The sequence below is a fragment of the Exophiala bonariae genome (genome assembly GCF_035927105.1).
Source record: "Exophiala bonariae strain CCFEE 5792 chromosome Unknown scaffold_15, whole genome shotgun sequence".
NCBI lineage: Eukaryota > Fungi > Ascomycota > Eurotiomycetes > Chaetothyriales > Herpotrichiellaceae > Exophiala > Exophiala bonariae.
The window spans coordinates 144433-159249 of NW_027042490.1; the positions used below are offsets into that span (position 1 = coordinate 144433).

The 14817-nt window shown below is 50.4% G+C and overlaps 8 protein-coding genes across 8 annotated transcripts; 4 read left to right on the top strand and 4 right to left on the bottom strand.

The window, feature by feature from the left end:
* Positions 1–414: 414 nt before the first annotated feature.
* Positions 415–1579, top strand: LTR84_003025 (uncharacterized protein; the record flags this gene model as incomplete). The annotated part of the gene is made up of 8 exons (XM_064846620.1): positions 415–464; positions 538–682; positions 752–901; positions 961–1068; positions 1119–1259; positions 1316–1378; positions 1426–1504; positions 1557–1579. 8 exons carry the CDS (start codon positions 415–417, stop codon positions 1577–1579), a joined length of 759 nt encoding a protein of 252 aa, XP_064705600.1.
* A 5-nt stretch (positions 1580–1584) lies between these two features.
* Positions 1585–2847, bottom strand: LTR84_003026 (uncharacterized protein; the record flags this gene model as incomplete). Its single annotated transcript, XM_064846621.1, has 1 exon — positions 1585–2847. One exon carries the CDS (start codon positions 2845–2847, stop codon positions 1585–1587), a length of 1263 nt encoding a protein of 420 aa, XP_064705601.1.
* A 584-nt stretch (positions 2848–3431) lies between these two features.
* On the top strand, positions 3432–4737 carry LTR84_003027 (uncharacterized protein; the record flags this gene model as incomplete). The annotated part of the gene is made up of 2 exons (XM_064846622.1): positions 3432–3519; positions 3584–4737. 2 exons carry the CDS (start codon positions 3432–3434, stop codon positions 4735–4737), a joined length of 1242 nt encoding a protein of 413 aa, XP_064705602.1.
* A 430-nt stretch (positions 4738–5167) lies between these two features.
* Positions 5168–6193, bottom strand: LTR84_003028 (uncharacterized protein; the record flags this gene model as incomplete). The annotated part of the gene is made up of 1 exon (XM_064846623.1): positions 5168–6193. The coding sequence occupies one exon, from the start codon at positions 6191–6193 to the stop codon at positions 5168–5170; it is 1026 nt and encodes a 341-aa protein (XP_064705603.1).
* An 800-nt stretch (positions 6194–6993) lies between these two features.
* Positions 6994–7785, bottom strand: LTR84_003029 (uncharacterized protein; the record flags this gene model as incomplete). Its single annotated transcript, XM_064846624.1, has 1 exon — positions 6994–7785. One exon carries the CDS (start codon positions 7783–7785, stop codon positions 6994–6996), a length of 792 nt encoding a protein of 263 aa, XP_064705604.1.
* Positions 7786–9057: 1272 nt separating this feature from the next.
* On the bottom strand, positions 9058–9945 carry LTR84_003030 (uncharacterized protein; the record flags this gene model as incomplete). The annotated part of the gene is made up of 1 exon (XM_064846625.1): positions 9058–9945. One exon carries the CDS (start codon positions 9943–9945, stop codon positions 9058–9060), a length of 888 nt encoding a protein of 295 aa, XP_064705605.1.
* A 1263-nt stretch (positions 9946–11208) lies between these two features.
* Positions 11209–12747, top strand: LTR84_003031 (uncharacterized protein; the record flags this gene model as incomplete). The annotated part of the gene is made up of 1 exon (XM_064846626.1): positions 11209–12747. The coding sequence occupies one exon, from the start codon at positions 11209–11211 to the stop codon at positions 12745–12747; it is 1539 nt and encodes a 512-aa protein (XP_064705606.1).
* A 590-nt stretch (positions 12748–13337) lies between these two features.
* LTR84_003032 (uncharacterized protein) lies at positions 13338–14768 on the top strand (the record flags this gene model as incomplete). Its single annotated transcript, XM_064846627.1, has 4 exons — positions 13338–13428; positions 13505–13605; positions 13674–14561; positions 14640–14768. 4 exons carry the CDS (start codon positions 13338–13340, stop codon positions 14766–14768), a joined length of 1209 nt encoding a protein of 402 aa, XP_064705607.1.
* Between the last annotated feature and the right edge of the window lie 49 nt (positions 14769–14817).

Here is a 14817-nt window from a genome sequence, read left to right on the forward strand (position 1 = left end):
TGGAAATTTCTCCGACGGACATTAATGTATCGGTGAGATTGTAGTTGAGAAGAGATCTCCAATATTGTTTATTAGCTAGTGAACAACCATCTCGTGCTGGTGACGTGGGGGAACACCGATGCGCCGTGTCCATGCCGGGTGTCCCCGTGCGTGAAAACCCCGCGATCTTCCAATGCTTCTGGGGACATGATTTATCAACAAACCCAAGCATGCTCTATTCTCCAAAATCCAGATAACTACCGCGGTGCCTCCACGGGCCCCTCCATATTCTTCCGACCCATAACCGAGCAGACTTGGTTAGTGATCTTGAGGAGATCTGAGACCTTGACAAAACCTTACCCACTTTGCTCAAACTGTTCATTATCGGAATCAAACTTGAAACCTTTAATCAGCATAGCATTCAACAACGCTAACATGCCGTATTCGCTGAAAGGCCGCAATGTGCTCGTGACAGGAGGGTCGAGGTCGGTCGTCCCCTTTTTTTTGAGAAGTACATGGTGTGCGGATGACATGATCAGGCTGACAAATGGGATGTAGAGGACTAGGTGCTTTACTGGCGGAGAAATTCGCAGCTGAAGGTGCCAACGTCGTGGTGAACTATGTGGCCAGCAAAGACCGGGCTGAGGAGGTCGCGGAGAAGATCAAGAAGGAATATGGCATAAAGGCACATGTCATTCAAGCTGTGAGTCCTGCTTGAAGGAGTGACAGGTATGATGGATGACTGGGGAGAGCTAACATAACACGAATGAAGGATATTGGCGTTGTGGCAGATACCCAAAGGCTTGTGAAGGAGACGGTGGAGGTTCTTGGTGGTCTTGATGTTATCATCAATAACGCTGGCTGGACCAGGTTCAGCACGTTTGGCGATATCAATGATCTGAGCCATGATGAGTGGAATAAGGTAATAATTTCAAACCGAAGCAATCTATTGTGTGGTTTGCGAATACTGACTTCAGGTAGTGCTGGTCGACGAACGTCATGTCGCATTTGGTCTTGCTTCAGGAGGCTGCCCCTATCTTCAATGCTAACCCTGATGGTGGCGTGTTTCTGATTTCCTCGAGTATAGCGGTAGGGTATCTCAAATCATTTGCTTTGCAGTTTGTTGAACATCGGTCTAGGGTATTGTCACTGGTGGCAGTAGCATGGCATATTCCGTTACCAAGGCCGCAGGGCTTCATCTGATGAAATGCTTGGCCTTTACACAAGGACCAAAAATTCGGATCAATTCTGTTTTACCAGGTCTCTTGTTGACGGAATGGGTGAGAAGTCAAAGAGCTCTGTGTGTACAGAGCCATATACTAACACACTCTCTTAGGGACAGAAATACGGCGAGGAGAAGATTCAGGCCAATATTCAATCGGCTGCTCTTAAGCATGAGGTTTGTCTAGACCCCTTCAGAGCGAATTGGGTACTGACAAGGACTAGACGTATCTCGATGACTGTGCAGATGCATTCATTGCATCGGCGAAGAACACATCACAGACAGGACAACAGATCGTCGTTGGTGGGTCAAGTCTCTGCAGCATTCTCGAACGGTGCTTTGCTAACCTTTCAAGATGCCGGTCTCGCCATTAGATGAGTCATTTAGCTCTTAGGGGCTACCTCGGAAAGGGGGTGGGAAAATCGATATACGAGATACGGTCCAAACTTGATAGGTTCGTCGAAAAGCTCTGCTTTGGCCGCGGTCTTTGCAGCGGCATCTTGTGATTTTGAGGGAATCGTGATATCCGTGATGACCAGCTGGCTGGGCCCTCCAAGTCGATCCGGTGTGACGTTGATAAAGAGAGGTGCTTGACATTCGCGGATGTTTGTATTTCGATCGATAAACGTATAGGGTACACCCTTTGGAATCAACAGCAATTCGTCTTGCAATTCCAACGGAATGTCGTGGCTAGTAGGCGATCGCAGCCACTCTGAAATTTTGAACCTGACCGGCTTTATACTCCCGTTGGGGGTGGCTTCCGCAATGAGTTTGAATGGCTGTATGGCACGATTTAGCCTGAGAATGGCAGCTCTGGTCATGGTGTGAAAGTCAACCATTCCTGTCTGTGGACTGATTTTAGGAGCCTTGGTGAGCTCACGCTGATCTACACTCGTTGACACAGGCACATACGGTGGCACATACAGCCTGTTCCTGATCGCGCGGACCAGCATTTGTGAGCCCAAGGTAGCCAGTGTCGTAGTCAGATCCTGTGGCTGTATGTTGTCGGGAATCCGGACACCAGGATAAGGCGTCTGATCAAGCACAATTCCGTGATCGAACTTGGTAGGATGCAGGGTTTGAACAGACACGCCTGTGTGTGAAAGACCTCGTAAAATAGCCCACTGGATTGGTGCCGCCCCTCGTAGATCTGGTAACATGGAGGGGTGCACGTTAAGTCCGCCATACTCTGAGCCGTTGATGATTCTCATTGGAATTAACAGTCCAAATGACACGGCAATGACTAAGTTGATCTCGGAATTGAAACTAGTGTTGTATACTGGAGGTTGCCAGTTATCGAAGGTGTTGATTCGATGGAGAGGGAGTCCATGCCTCTCGGCAACCTGCTTTATGTACGGGGTATATTTTTCGCGGTAGTTTCGACCTTTCAACTTGTCCGTCAATGTGACCACATCTATAGAGAGAATATGGCTGTCGGGAGACTTGAACTCTGCATATAAGGCATCGAGAGATGTCGCACTGAATTCATCGGATCCACAAAAGAGAATCCGTAATGGTTTGCTACTCTTGGCCTCGGGATTTGTAGATAGCCAACAACGTGATTGCTTTTGATAGAGACTTGGCTTGAAATTCCTGGGCCGAGGAACAACTCGTCTGATGTGTGACCAAGGAATGATAAGTTTCATCGAGCTTTTGATATCAAATTAAGCTTGGATTAGGATTGACTCATTCGGTTCTGATGGCAGACGAGAAAAATGTAGATGTTTAAGGAGCCACTAAGGCGAAATAATATACTGCTTTAATGGGTTAGTTCTGCTGGCGGTAACTTGATTTGGCAGCCTTGGGTAAATTGACTAAACAGCTTTAATGACATAAATGGTCTATTGACAAATCCTCGCTCTTCAATGCCTCGGTCCGGCACAGTAGTAGCCATTATTACTACTGATACCCGCGACAGCAGTTCGAAACTATCATCCTTTTTTAATCTGGTCAATCACAACGAGAATTCTATATCAGACTAGTGGATTCCACAAGTCCTGCATACTCTTACCATACAGGCGATCACAGCTTTTCCCTCAGGCCCATCAGGTTACCACCAGATACTTTTCCTTAAGACTTTACTACCCCGCAACTCGTCATCAGCCCAGCTTGTCGTTATCCAGACCGTCGAAGTTGCTACTCCCAAGACCAGAATTACTCACTGGGGCTCACGAAAGCCGCTACACTTGTCTGTGAGGACCAAGGGACGGTCTTCTCGATAACTATAAATATGGCTGAACCAACACAGCCAACGGCTTCAAAGCCACCTGACGTTGCCGTAGAGGACGATTCTGACCCCGACTTTGACGACCTAGATGGTACGTAGCATGCATTCCACAGTTCTCAGGATCATTTCGATGCTAAGATCTATCACTTGAACAGATGTACTCGACCAATTCTCCACCGCGACAGCCTCACAGCAACCTGCGACTGTCACCAGCGCAGCGAAATCCCAGCATGACCCTACGCCCTCATCATCTGGCCCAGGCAGACCAGGAGGAGACGGTCTGGAGCCAGGCACGTCTTCAGCAACAGCACTACCCTCTGACATTCCCATCCCATCGGGGCCCAAACCGAATGAATCCGAGGACGAATTCCTCGCAAGATTGACGGCTGAGATGTCAACGGTCATGTCAAAATTCTCCATGGATCCAGCGGTATCGACTGCATCGCCGGAGGACATTGCCAAGATGGGGCAGGAGTTAGAAGAATTTACACAAAGGATGGAGGCCGAGGGCATACAGCCAGAAGACATGTTGAAGGCAATTCTGGGCGAAGATGCGGGCAGCAAAGTCGTCGATGTGGCAGAGAAAGAGCGCGACCGACGGGAATCCGAGTCTCAACCCAAGTCAAGAAGTCCCGAAAAATCAAGGCCAAAAGACCAGACTTCGACCACAGCCGAATCTTCTAGCTCCCAACCCAAATCACCCGGAAAATCCAAATCCAAAGCAAAAGCCAAACCGGCGGATTCATTCGAAGACACGATCCGCAAGACCATGGCGCGAATGGAATCCTCATCCGCGGCGGCATCCAGCGCGACGCAAAAGTCGACGGCGGCGAAATCCGAAGAAGACATGCTCGCGGAAATGCTGCGGGCGCTCGACGCGGAGGGCGGCGGCGGCGGTGGTGCGGGTGGCGAGGACGGCGACCTCTCGAAGATGTTCCTCGGAATGATGGAGCAGCTGACCAACAAAGAGATGCTGTACGAGCCGATGAAAGAGCTGTCGACGAAATATCCGTCGTGGCTGGAGGAGAACACGCCGGCCAAGAACCCGAAGCTGACGCCGTCCGAACACGACCGATTCTCGCGGCAGCGCGTCATCGTCGATGAGATCGTGGCGAAGTTCGAGATGAAGGGCTACAGCGACGACGACCCCAAGTGTCGCGAGTTCATCTGGGAGAAAATGCAGCTGATGCAGGGCGAGGGCGCCCCGCCGGAGGATCTCGTTGCGAATCCGTTTCCCGGCATGGGCATGCCCGGGCTGGGGTTGGGTGATGGCGCGGAGGCACTGGAGGAGGGGTGTCCTACGCAATGAATGATGAAGGCCGTGTGGCATTCGGACGGCTCAGAGGTGTTGACGGCTCATAGAGTGATGGATGTAGGACTTGAAAAACGTTATGCCATGACTTTGGCAACCCTTCGGTACTAGAGCGGCACACGTAGACGCGGTGTTGAAAGGGCAGCAGCGGGCCTAGTCGACGACTTTTAGATATTGAGTTTACGATGGAAAAATTCAAGAGTGCATTCAAACAATTAGAGACATCAGTGATGAAGAGACTGACAGCCAAATATCATTCTGGGTAGTATCAATATCGTAACCAGTGTTCCGTGCAATCCAGCACAACGAGGTCCAGTACGGCTGTAGTCCGACGCTGGCAATCTGCCGTCATGTAACCCGAGTGGGTGGCTCATACAAACAACAACCACACAAACACCATCGCCAAGCTCGGGTACTCCAAAATCGCTCACGACATATCCATACTCGCATCAAACGACGGCTGCTGTTGCTGCGGCGGGGAAACCTGACCAGTCTGAATAATAGTCTGCATTTGATTCGACACCTGAGCAGAGGAAGAACCACTCCCACCCTGGAACAGAGCTTGGTCGAACAGCGCAACATACTCATCTCCATCGAGATCGTCGTCGAACATGAATTCCTGACTATCGTTCTTGGCATGTATCTCTTCGAAGTAAGCCGCCAGTTCTGCTGCATCAACGTCGTGCTCATCAGTTGGCGACAGGTGCCCCGAGTCCGGAGAGTCCTGCATCATGTCGGCGTTCAACTCGAGCTCGATATCAACATCGATTTCTGGGCTCGCGCCCTCCAGGACCGCTCGTCTCCGCATCTCGTCCTCCCACACCTTCCGTTCCGCAACGAAGTCCATACGTAATACTTGGTCGCCGGTATTCTCTGCGCGACTGTCGTCTCGTCGGCGTCGGATCCGGTCCAGGAACTGCGATTTCTTCTTCTCTCTGCCCTCTGCTGCATGCCGGACGATGCTGGCTGCTGGACTGGCGCTGCGGGCTCGGGATTCCCATTGCGAGGTGGTTTGGTTTGCTGATGATGAGGATTGTGGTTGCAGGGAGAAGTTGAATGTTGGTGATATCAGGTTTGATTGCTGGTCAGAAAGCGGTTGATGCTGGGCACTAGTGGTTGAAACAGAGTATGGCGGCGTGATTAGTTGAGAGTCGGTCCAGATTGCGTCTCTGCCTTTGTCGACGGGTGTGTGGAAGTGGTTGAACTCGTTGCCAGATGCTGCCTCATAGTGGTTCTCTTTCGTTTCCACAGCCCCAAACTTGCTAGCCAAAGGCGATGAGTTTAGCAATTGTCCTTGTCGCGGTATATAATTTCTCTGCCTCGAGTTTGACATCGAATTGGCATTCCTCGAGGTGCGCAGTGGCGACGGTGTGTTGGGTGAATAGGAAGAAGAGAAGCGCGGGCGGTTCGCTGCGAAGAACAGGCTAGGTTGAGGTGGCGAAGGAGAGAACATTGCACGATGTCGGAATTGAAGTCAGTTCGTGTAGACCAGAATCTGGAAAGATGGCCTTGTAGACGTATCACGAGAGTGGCTGTCGATATGAAATGGGACGTGCAAGCAACTGGAAGTGGGACGTGGAGTGGTCACTGGAAAACGCGAGTGACGCGAAAAAAGGCTTAGCGCGTCTGGCAAGCGCACTAAACCTTTTTCAGATTAATTACAATCACTGGTAGTCACGTGAGAGTGTCGTACGCGGCCTCAACTACCGAGCACGACTCAGCCACAAATTGGCCAGCTGCTGGTAATCAAGAATAGGTGCAATGTCTCATGTGTTTCGTGGTAGAACCTCTGGGCGTTGTGTCTCTACGATGTTGAGATGTCAATTGAGCATCAGAAGGATATTTTGAGCACGTGGATTGCTGACATCCGAGTTCCACGATTGCCGCCAGACGAAGAACAGGATGCTTTCGGGCCGTTCTCATGCAGGTACAGAAACCGTTGGTTCGAAGAAACTTGATTGGGAAGCACTCAGATTACCAGAACCTAGGACGCCTGAGACAGGGTAGTAATGACTATGAATTATACTACCATAACCGTTTCGGTCTCTATTCGATGCAATAACGCTTCAGAAACATGGCATCTCTGATAGAAGTGATGCCGGCATATGTGGCAAGCTGATGGCTGAAGAGCCCAGATTTGACCAATTTCGCCTGTACACAATCATAGCGTTCGTAATCCTTACAATCCAAATGATGGATCGGAGATGTGTTTTCAACCTCGATCTTTGAGGTCGAAACAAGAGGTTCTCGTTTTTAAAAGTTTGATGCTGTGTTGACTGGTCCAGGTTGATGATATTGATCCAAGGTAGACCGGAAGGGAGTGTTGTCAGAGCCAGTGGTTGCACTGAGTTTGTCTTGATTGGTGTTGGGGTCATACAGATCATCGTCGTGAAGGTTCTTCTTCTTGCCCCAGATACGCCAAGCTGTGTATGCCAATCCAGCGAGCAATAGAGCGCCTCCAATACCTCCAACCACACCTCCAATGGTCTTCTTGGCTGTCTCGCTGAGTCCTCCAGAACCACCACCCTTGCCATCTCCTCCAGTCAAGGAGGCAGGGTCAACACTGGTCGTGACTGCCATCACACTGCTGCTGGTCTTTGTGACTTGGAAGGTGCTCCCATCGCTCACAGTTGTGAATGTAGTAATAACTTCCTGGGTAGCACTGGTGGTGATCAAGGTGAGGTCTGGGGTCGTTGTCTCGGTGGCAACGGTTGAAGTTTCACGCTCGGTGGTGGTGACGCTTCCCTCCGAGTTGGTAGGTGTTCGGGTTGATGTTGTTACAATTGTGGTTACTGATGGGGTGACACTTGGAGTTGTAGTGATGGTTGAAGATTCGGTCACCACTGGGGGAGTTGTTGTAGGTGTGCTTGTGGGTGTGCTCGTAGGAGTAGATGTGGTATCATCTGAGGTGGTGTCGCTACTGGTAACCCCAGTGGACAAAGAGACGCTCTGTCGCCTGAAGAGTGCGATTGCATCGTCGAGAGGATCCGCGGACGCGGCAGATGCGAAGAGCATTCCAGCGAAGAGAAGATGAAGCTTGTGCATGATGAATTATGAAATCGACTCAACCCTTGAGGGGAAGGAAAAGAAAAGAGATAAGACGATGGATGATGGGGATGAGAGGCGAAAAAGGTTGACTTTGGGGAGTTGCAGTTGAGTGTATGTCGGCAGTGGATCAAATGTTGGGAGATGCAAACGAGAGTTGCCGGAACGAAGGTAGGGCCGGATGCACCGATGAAAAAGTGTGTGTCTGGTGACAACGATTGAAATTGTCCAGAAGATGATTTGATGTTGGGTGAAAAGGGTAGAGTGTAGAATGGGGTGAAAGAGAAGATGAAACAAGAGGAGACAAAGAAGCTGGATGGACAGGAATAGAGAGGAAGAATGGATGGGATGTGGGTTGAACTTTGAAGTGGTGAAGAAAACCCAGGAACAGAACCAGAACAAAGAAGTTTTTCTCTGACAGGCACTGGCACCACCCTCGTACCCTCGTGCTGCCGAGGAATAGGTGTTACGTCTAGGCGCACCAACCCCAGAAGACACCTAGAGGTTTAGTGGCTGATCCCCAGGAGTTGGCCTGTGGTCAATGGTTGGGTGGTCTGAGCAACGGGGGCACAGTGGGCATGTGCCAGGAACTGGACGGTTAAGCCGGGCAGAGCCGAAACGAGGGAAATTTTAAAAGGTGACATTGCAATCCAGACTTGGCACGAACCCTTGTTTCAAACTGTGCAGAGAGCCATCCACTCACATGCACTACACTCTCGCTTTGTCGTGATCTCCCTGACCTTAAAATTCGATCTTCATCAGTTAATTCGGTCACTGACGTACCACCCTTGCAGTAGAAGGCCAGTTTTTGCGAATGACGTGCAGTCGACTAAGCGATAACATGCTTCATCGTCTCGTATTCCTGTGTGCACACAGTCTCTTACCACCAAAGAGACATGTGCAATGCCTACCGATGAGTGAAAACCATCATACTGTTGCCCATGGTAAGTAATTTCACGCAATGAGGCTATTATCGCGATTAGTAGTACTGGCTATCCATACTCGGTCAATTGATAAGCATCGTCTCATCTCCATTTATCCCGTTTGCTCAAATGGGATGACTCCGCTTGTGAGACCTTGTCCATCATGAATCTCAACTAATATTGCTGACTATCATCATTATCTGAGTACTTACGGACACAAATCTCGCCCTGTTCCTGTCAAGAAGGCTACCTACATATGTAGCTATTTGGAAGATTTCAACATTCCATGTGTTACATGAATGCGACTACCTCTCCACCACAAGAACAACGCCTGGGTGAGTGCCTGGTCCTAATAGTTCGCTTCTATGTCGGCCAGCAGCCCGATTTGCGTTGGCTTCCAGCCCAACTCCCGCTGTGTTTTATCGCTTGAGGTCGGTTGATCCAGCACAAGAAGATGTGACATCAGACCCAGCTTCTCCTCTGCTTCACCAGAAGTCACACTTTTCACGGGCAACTGAAGACGTTTGCCTATTGCTGAGGTGATCTCCTTGGTCGAAATCCCTTGTTCAGCTACAGCGTTGTACGTCAAGCCAGCAGTGCCTTTCTCCAACGCAAGGCGGAAGAGCACTGCAGCGTCTACTTTGTGGACGGCAGGCCATCGTGATGCACCTTCTTCAATATAAGCAGCATAGCCATTGCTCCGTGCTGTCCCGATGAGCATCGGAATGAATCCCCAATCTTCCGCTCCATGTACAGTGGGGGCGAGTCGAACAACTGAGCCTCGCACTTGCTTCTCCTTTGAAAGTGAGTAAACGATGTCCGCTGAAGAATATCGAACGGCCATTGGATGGCTGCGATCGGGATCAACATCTTCTGTTGCGAGCTGGCCTTCCAATATGCCTAGTGTGCCAGAAGCAACAACAAACGGCTTCCCAGTGCCTGTGAGTGCTTCACCAATGGCTTTAATAGCCTCGTTGTCGATTCTCACACACCGGGCGAAATCGCTAAAGTCGTGGACGAAGGCCAAGTGGATGACACCATCGGCAGCGCGAGCACCCTCCTTCAGACTCTCCACATTTTCCAGATCGCCGCGGTGTACTTCTGCTCCAGCTTTTGTAAGTGACTCAGCATTTGCGCTGCTGCGAGCAAGACCAAGGACTTGATGGCCATGGTCGAGGAGTTCCTTGACCAGAACACGACCGATGAAGCCTGCAGCTCCTGTGACGAAGACACGCATCCTTTCAATTGGCCAGTAAATTTAAGATGTTGGAAAGAACTCGTTGCGAGATTAGAGGTGATCGATCGAGCCGAAGGAAGAAGGACACTTGATATATCCAAGAACTTTCATACGGCTCCTTTTACCTCACAGTCCAACAATGGATGCCCTTAGCCTTCAGGCAACATCAGATGATAATGTGAATTCCACTTCCCCACTGTCCCAGCTGAGTAATACGTTGCCTATTCGTATGTACGAGACTCATTGTCTGACCGATTTGCTCCAGGATCGCGAACTCGCATCCCAAAACGGGTTGTACGAAGCCATTCCACCAATTGGTAGTTTCAGGACTTTTGTTGCACCCCCATTAGTCAGCGGTCGACCGTGCTTCGCGGACGAGCGTGTCAGTTCATCTCTCAAGCTCGGCGTCCACGATCCAAGATAGAAAATATCAAGACCCACGCTCACGGACAAATGTCTTTCTCAACCCCGAGTTCTAAGAGCTCGGTCACCCAAAGTTGATCCGATTGTATGGAGGTCTTGGTTCTCGGAAAGTCCATGGTCCACTTGGTTCTCCATCCGAGCACCAAGCTCAGCCTTGCCCGTGTCGGTTGAACTACGGACGACTCCCATGTGCAAGATGTTACTTGATAGCACTGAGACATATGCTGGAGTACAGCGTAAAGCAGCCAATGAGGAATGGACAGCGCAAGAAGGTACATACCGTTTCCAGATAATTGAAGAACTGCTTGTCGTGGTAGAATCGGGTGGTGGATAAGGATATGGCTCTCTCGGCCTATTTTTGTTCGATGGACCATGTCCCCTGTATAACATTGTCTACATCACCATCTTCTCTGATCACCACCTTAATGATACATGCACCATGTCTCTTCATCGTTCCGTTTATCAATTCTATCGAGGGCGCGTTCATCCCTGTTTCTGATGCCCACATGTGAGCAAGGCTGAGTGGCGTATTTGGACCGTGGCGTATTGACACGGTTCAGGACTAGCTGATTTGAACAAACATCATCTCGTCGAAGCTTTCCCCCTCACCTACCCGCAGGGGCTTGGATAACCATCCAACACAGCCTGATGCTCTACCTTTTGGTGGAGGCGCAGCTTTCACTGATGCATCCTCCCTTAATGCCATACATGATTCTCTTCTCAAAGAAAGCGGCTACAAAGCCTGCTCAGTAACTTCGCTACTATCGGCCATTGCCTGGGTTAAGCTGTTGCCGCGAGTACTGATTACGCTGTGGGACATCTGGGTGGAATCATCACAATATGGCGGAACTCGGACTGGTGGCCAATCTTGCCGGCGTGATTGGGGCAGGCCTCGCTCTATCCAAAGGCCTCTACGATTTCGCGAGTGTGTTAGGGTCCGCTTCAAGAGACATCAAGGATCTCGCGACGGATATCAGCCTGTTCTGCTCTGTGCTGAAACACGTGCAGACAACACTGAATCGCGCGAAAGCGTATCGCCTGTCCATGACCGCTGTGCAAACCGCCGAAGATATCATCGATCGATGCCAACTCATTTTCAGTGACTTACAAGATACAATCGACAAGTTGCGAAAGGGAGACGCCAAGCTGGACTTGCTTACGCGTGTGAAATGGTACTTCAAAGAGAAGCGGGTACTGCTAATTCACGAACAATTGAAGACCTGCTCAGCGACGCTGCATTTGATGTTGACCACACTGATGCTGGCCCAGAAAATTGCCAATAAGAGGTTTGATTTAGCCCTTTTCCTCAGTCACAGCTATGGGACTTCGATGCTGATTGAGCTTTACAGATTGTCGTTAGAGCCCCAGGATGACCAGGACGACCAAGACTCCCAGGATCGCCTAATGACCCACGCCTTATTCATGGCACAGCAGGCGGCCAATGAGCGTCTCGAAGCCATCGAGGACGAGCTCGTTCTCGAAGATGCCGAAACTCAATCGGATCTCACCACCAGCATGAGCTACTTAGCAATCCCTGATGCAGACAGCCCTCCAGGTGGCCAAAATCGCGTGCACCGGAGGAACCGATCGTCTCAAATAATCTATGGCGCTGTTCATAGCCCCATCGCTCCTTCGTTATCCGACTTCAGCAAGCATAAGCGGGTTTCAGTGATTGTCGGTGATCACATCAATCGTCTCAGCCTCATCGCTCAAGATCCGACGCTGACCGAAAATCGACTCTCTATACTACAAACGGACGAGCTCCTTCGCCAATGGACAGACCAGTCAGACCCACTGGCCGTTTCCGAAGAGGACAATAGCACTTGGTTAAAAGATTCGAATGCAAAATCCGAGAACAAACAATTTCCTCTCGCTCCAGGCGTGCCTGTAACTCAACTACCTGGCTACAATATGCCCTATGCCGGATACCTGGCTTCGTTCTGGCCTAAGCCGGTAATGTCAGGGTCTCAAAACAACCCACTCCCACCAAAAGCAATGAGTTCAGGGGAGCCTGCACCGACAGCAAACATATTCAAAACATTTCGGGTCGGCCTGGACGACCCTTGCTATAAAGTCCTCCCTGCGGTACTGAAAAAGTACAATATCCACGCAGACTGGAGGCAATATGCACTTTATATCGTGTACGACGACCAGGAACGATGTGTTGGCCTAGACGAAAAGCCGCTCTTATTATTCAAAGAGTTCGACCGCCATGGGAAGAAGCCCATGTTCATGCTGCGAAAAGTTGCGAACCCCATCCTTGAGCCTCCACTTGCTCTCCAACCTGCTCTTCAACCAACTACGCCACCAGCCATAAAAACAGTTATGCCATCTAATATGCCGCCTGGGTGGATCCCATTGCCGGGTGGAGTACTCTAAATATCGGTCGCGAGCTTCACATTTTCATGCACTACCCTGCCTATCAACACTGTCTAGACGAGCCGTTCAACAGCTACGCAGGTGGCCACTCCAGTCAATTCGATGGTTGTTGTATAAGACTGTACGTGTACGTGCCTACCGACATCTTACCCGATAGACCAGCTACTATGAGTCCCCGATCCTCTCGGACAAATTAATCGGTATCGTATCATTTGCACCGGTGTGCGTTAAAAGTTGATGCAATCGATTGGAATTCTTGGTTTTCAGAAAGTCTAGGGGTTCCGATCACCAAGTCAACCACTGGTACACTTCCCCAAGCTCAGCCTTGTCCTTGCAGGCTCAACTCCGGCTGATTCCCAATCGGGAAGATAATACCCGACACCACACCGAGGCAGACACGGATCCCCACTGGGAAGGAGTTTATTGAGCTCGGTTGGACAGATGATCCATGACATGGAACACTTGCATCACGCTGTCACAAAAACTCTTTCCCGGAGACAGTGGCTATTGTTGTTCTTGCAGAAAGGCTCTTGGTAGGCTCGCTCAATTGGGTTCGTCACGAAGTCATCGACATTTGGGCGCACTCAAGGATGGACAAAGCAATGTTCGAAGCCGCGATGGCAGAAGCCGTCGATGGAGGCGTGATCTCAGGCGCTGCATGTATAGCAGGCCTCAGTGATGGTACTATTGCTCTCCCCTCGTTATTGTCATCTTTCCCGACAGCCAGCAGAAACTCATATATGCGTGAGCTGAACAGGGTCAACCCTCTACGAAGGTGCTTTTGGCAAGAACGGGGCTGAATTGGACGCCACGGCAATGCGAATGGACACAGTAATGTGGATTGCAAGCTGTACCAAGGTAAGTAGTGACGATCACATGAAATGCGGTGAGCGTTTGGAGCTTCCAATCTGATCGAACAATTCCAGCTCCTCACCTCCATCGCAGCACTACAATGTGTTGAGAGAGGCCTACTTGCTCTCGATGCCCCGGTATCGGACATTCTGCCCGAACTTGGCTCCCCTAGCATCTTAACAGGTTTGGATGCCGACAATGGGAAACCCAACCTTTGCAAGGCCTCAAAGGCCATCACCCTTCGACAGCTGCTGACGCATACTTCGGGCTTTGCGTATGTCGGTATGAATCAAGCACTTACGATGTACTCGGCACAAGTATATGGCGAGCCGCCGAGCTTCAAACTCGATTCTCCAAAGTATGGCTTTGAACTACCTCTCGTGTTCGAGCCTGGCGAGAGCTGGGAGTATGGGGTGTCGCTTGAATGGGTAGGGCGAATGGTGGAGCGTGTCAATGGCGACAAGAAGCTGGGAGAGTTCATGCAGGATAACATATTCGACGTTCTAGGCATGAATCTCACCACTTTCCGGCCTTGGGCTCGACCAGAGGTTTTGGAACGCATGGGAGGCCGCACCTGGAGGAATCCGGAGACGGGCAAAATCGCAATTGACGAAAGTGGGTGGTTTCCCTTCATCGAGCCCGAGGCGGACTATGGTGGTGGCGGTGCCTACACCTGCGCTGTAGACTATGTGAAGGTTTTGATGTCGTTACTCCTCAATGATGGGAAATTGCTGACATCGGAGACGGTGGAGATGTTCTTCACCCCACAACTGGATGATTCTACGGCGGTCGCTCTATGCAGAGAACTATCCACTGGACCTATTGCGGTGGGTGCTACTAACGGCCTCCCTCGGGATCGCCTGTTCAACCACGGACTTGGTGGTGCGATGTGTATGGAAAGCATTCCGGAGCATTGTGCTAGGGGCATGATGTTCTGGAGTGGGCTACCAAATTCCTTCTGGGTAAGTTTTGCCCTCTTCTGCATATTTCAGTTCACAACTATGCGAGGGTGTACGCTGACAATGAATTCTGCCGTCTAGTTTATCGACAGAGAAGCGGGCGTTTGTGGCATGTACCTTTCACACATGTTCCCGCCTGGTGACCAGCCCACTCAGAAATTGAATGCCAAATTCCAACAATTTGCTTATGTGGCAGGTTCACGACTTTGATCTGGGTACTGAAGAGAACGGGTCGCGAGATTTGAGCAACATTCCATCG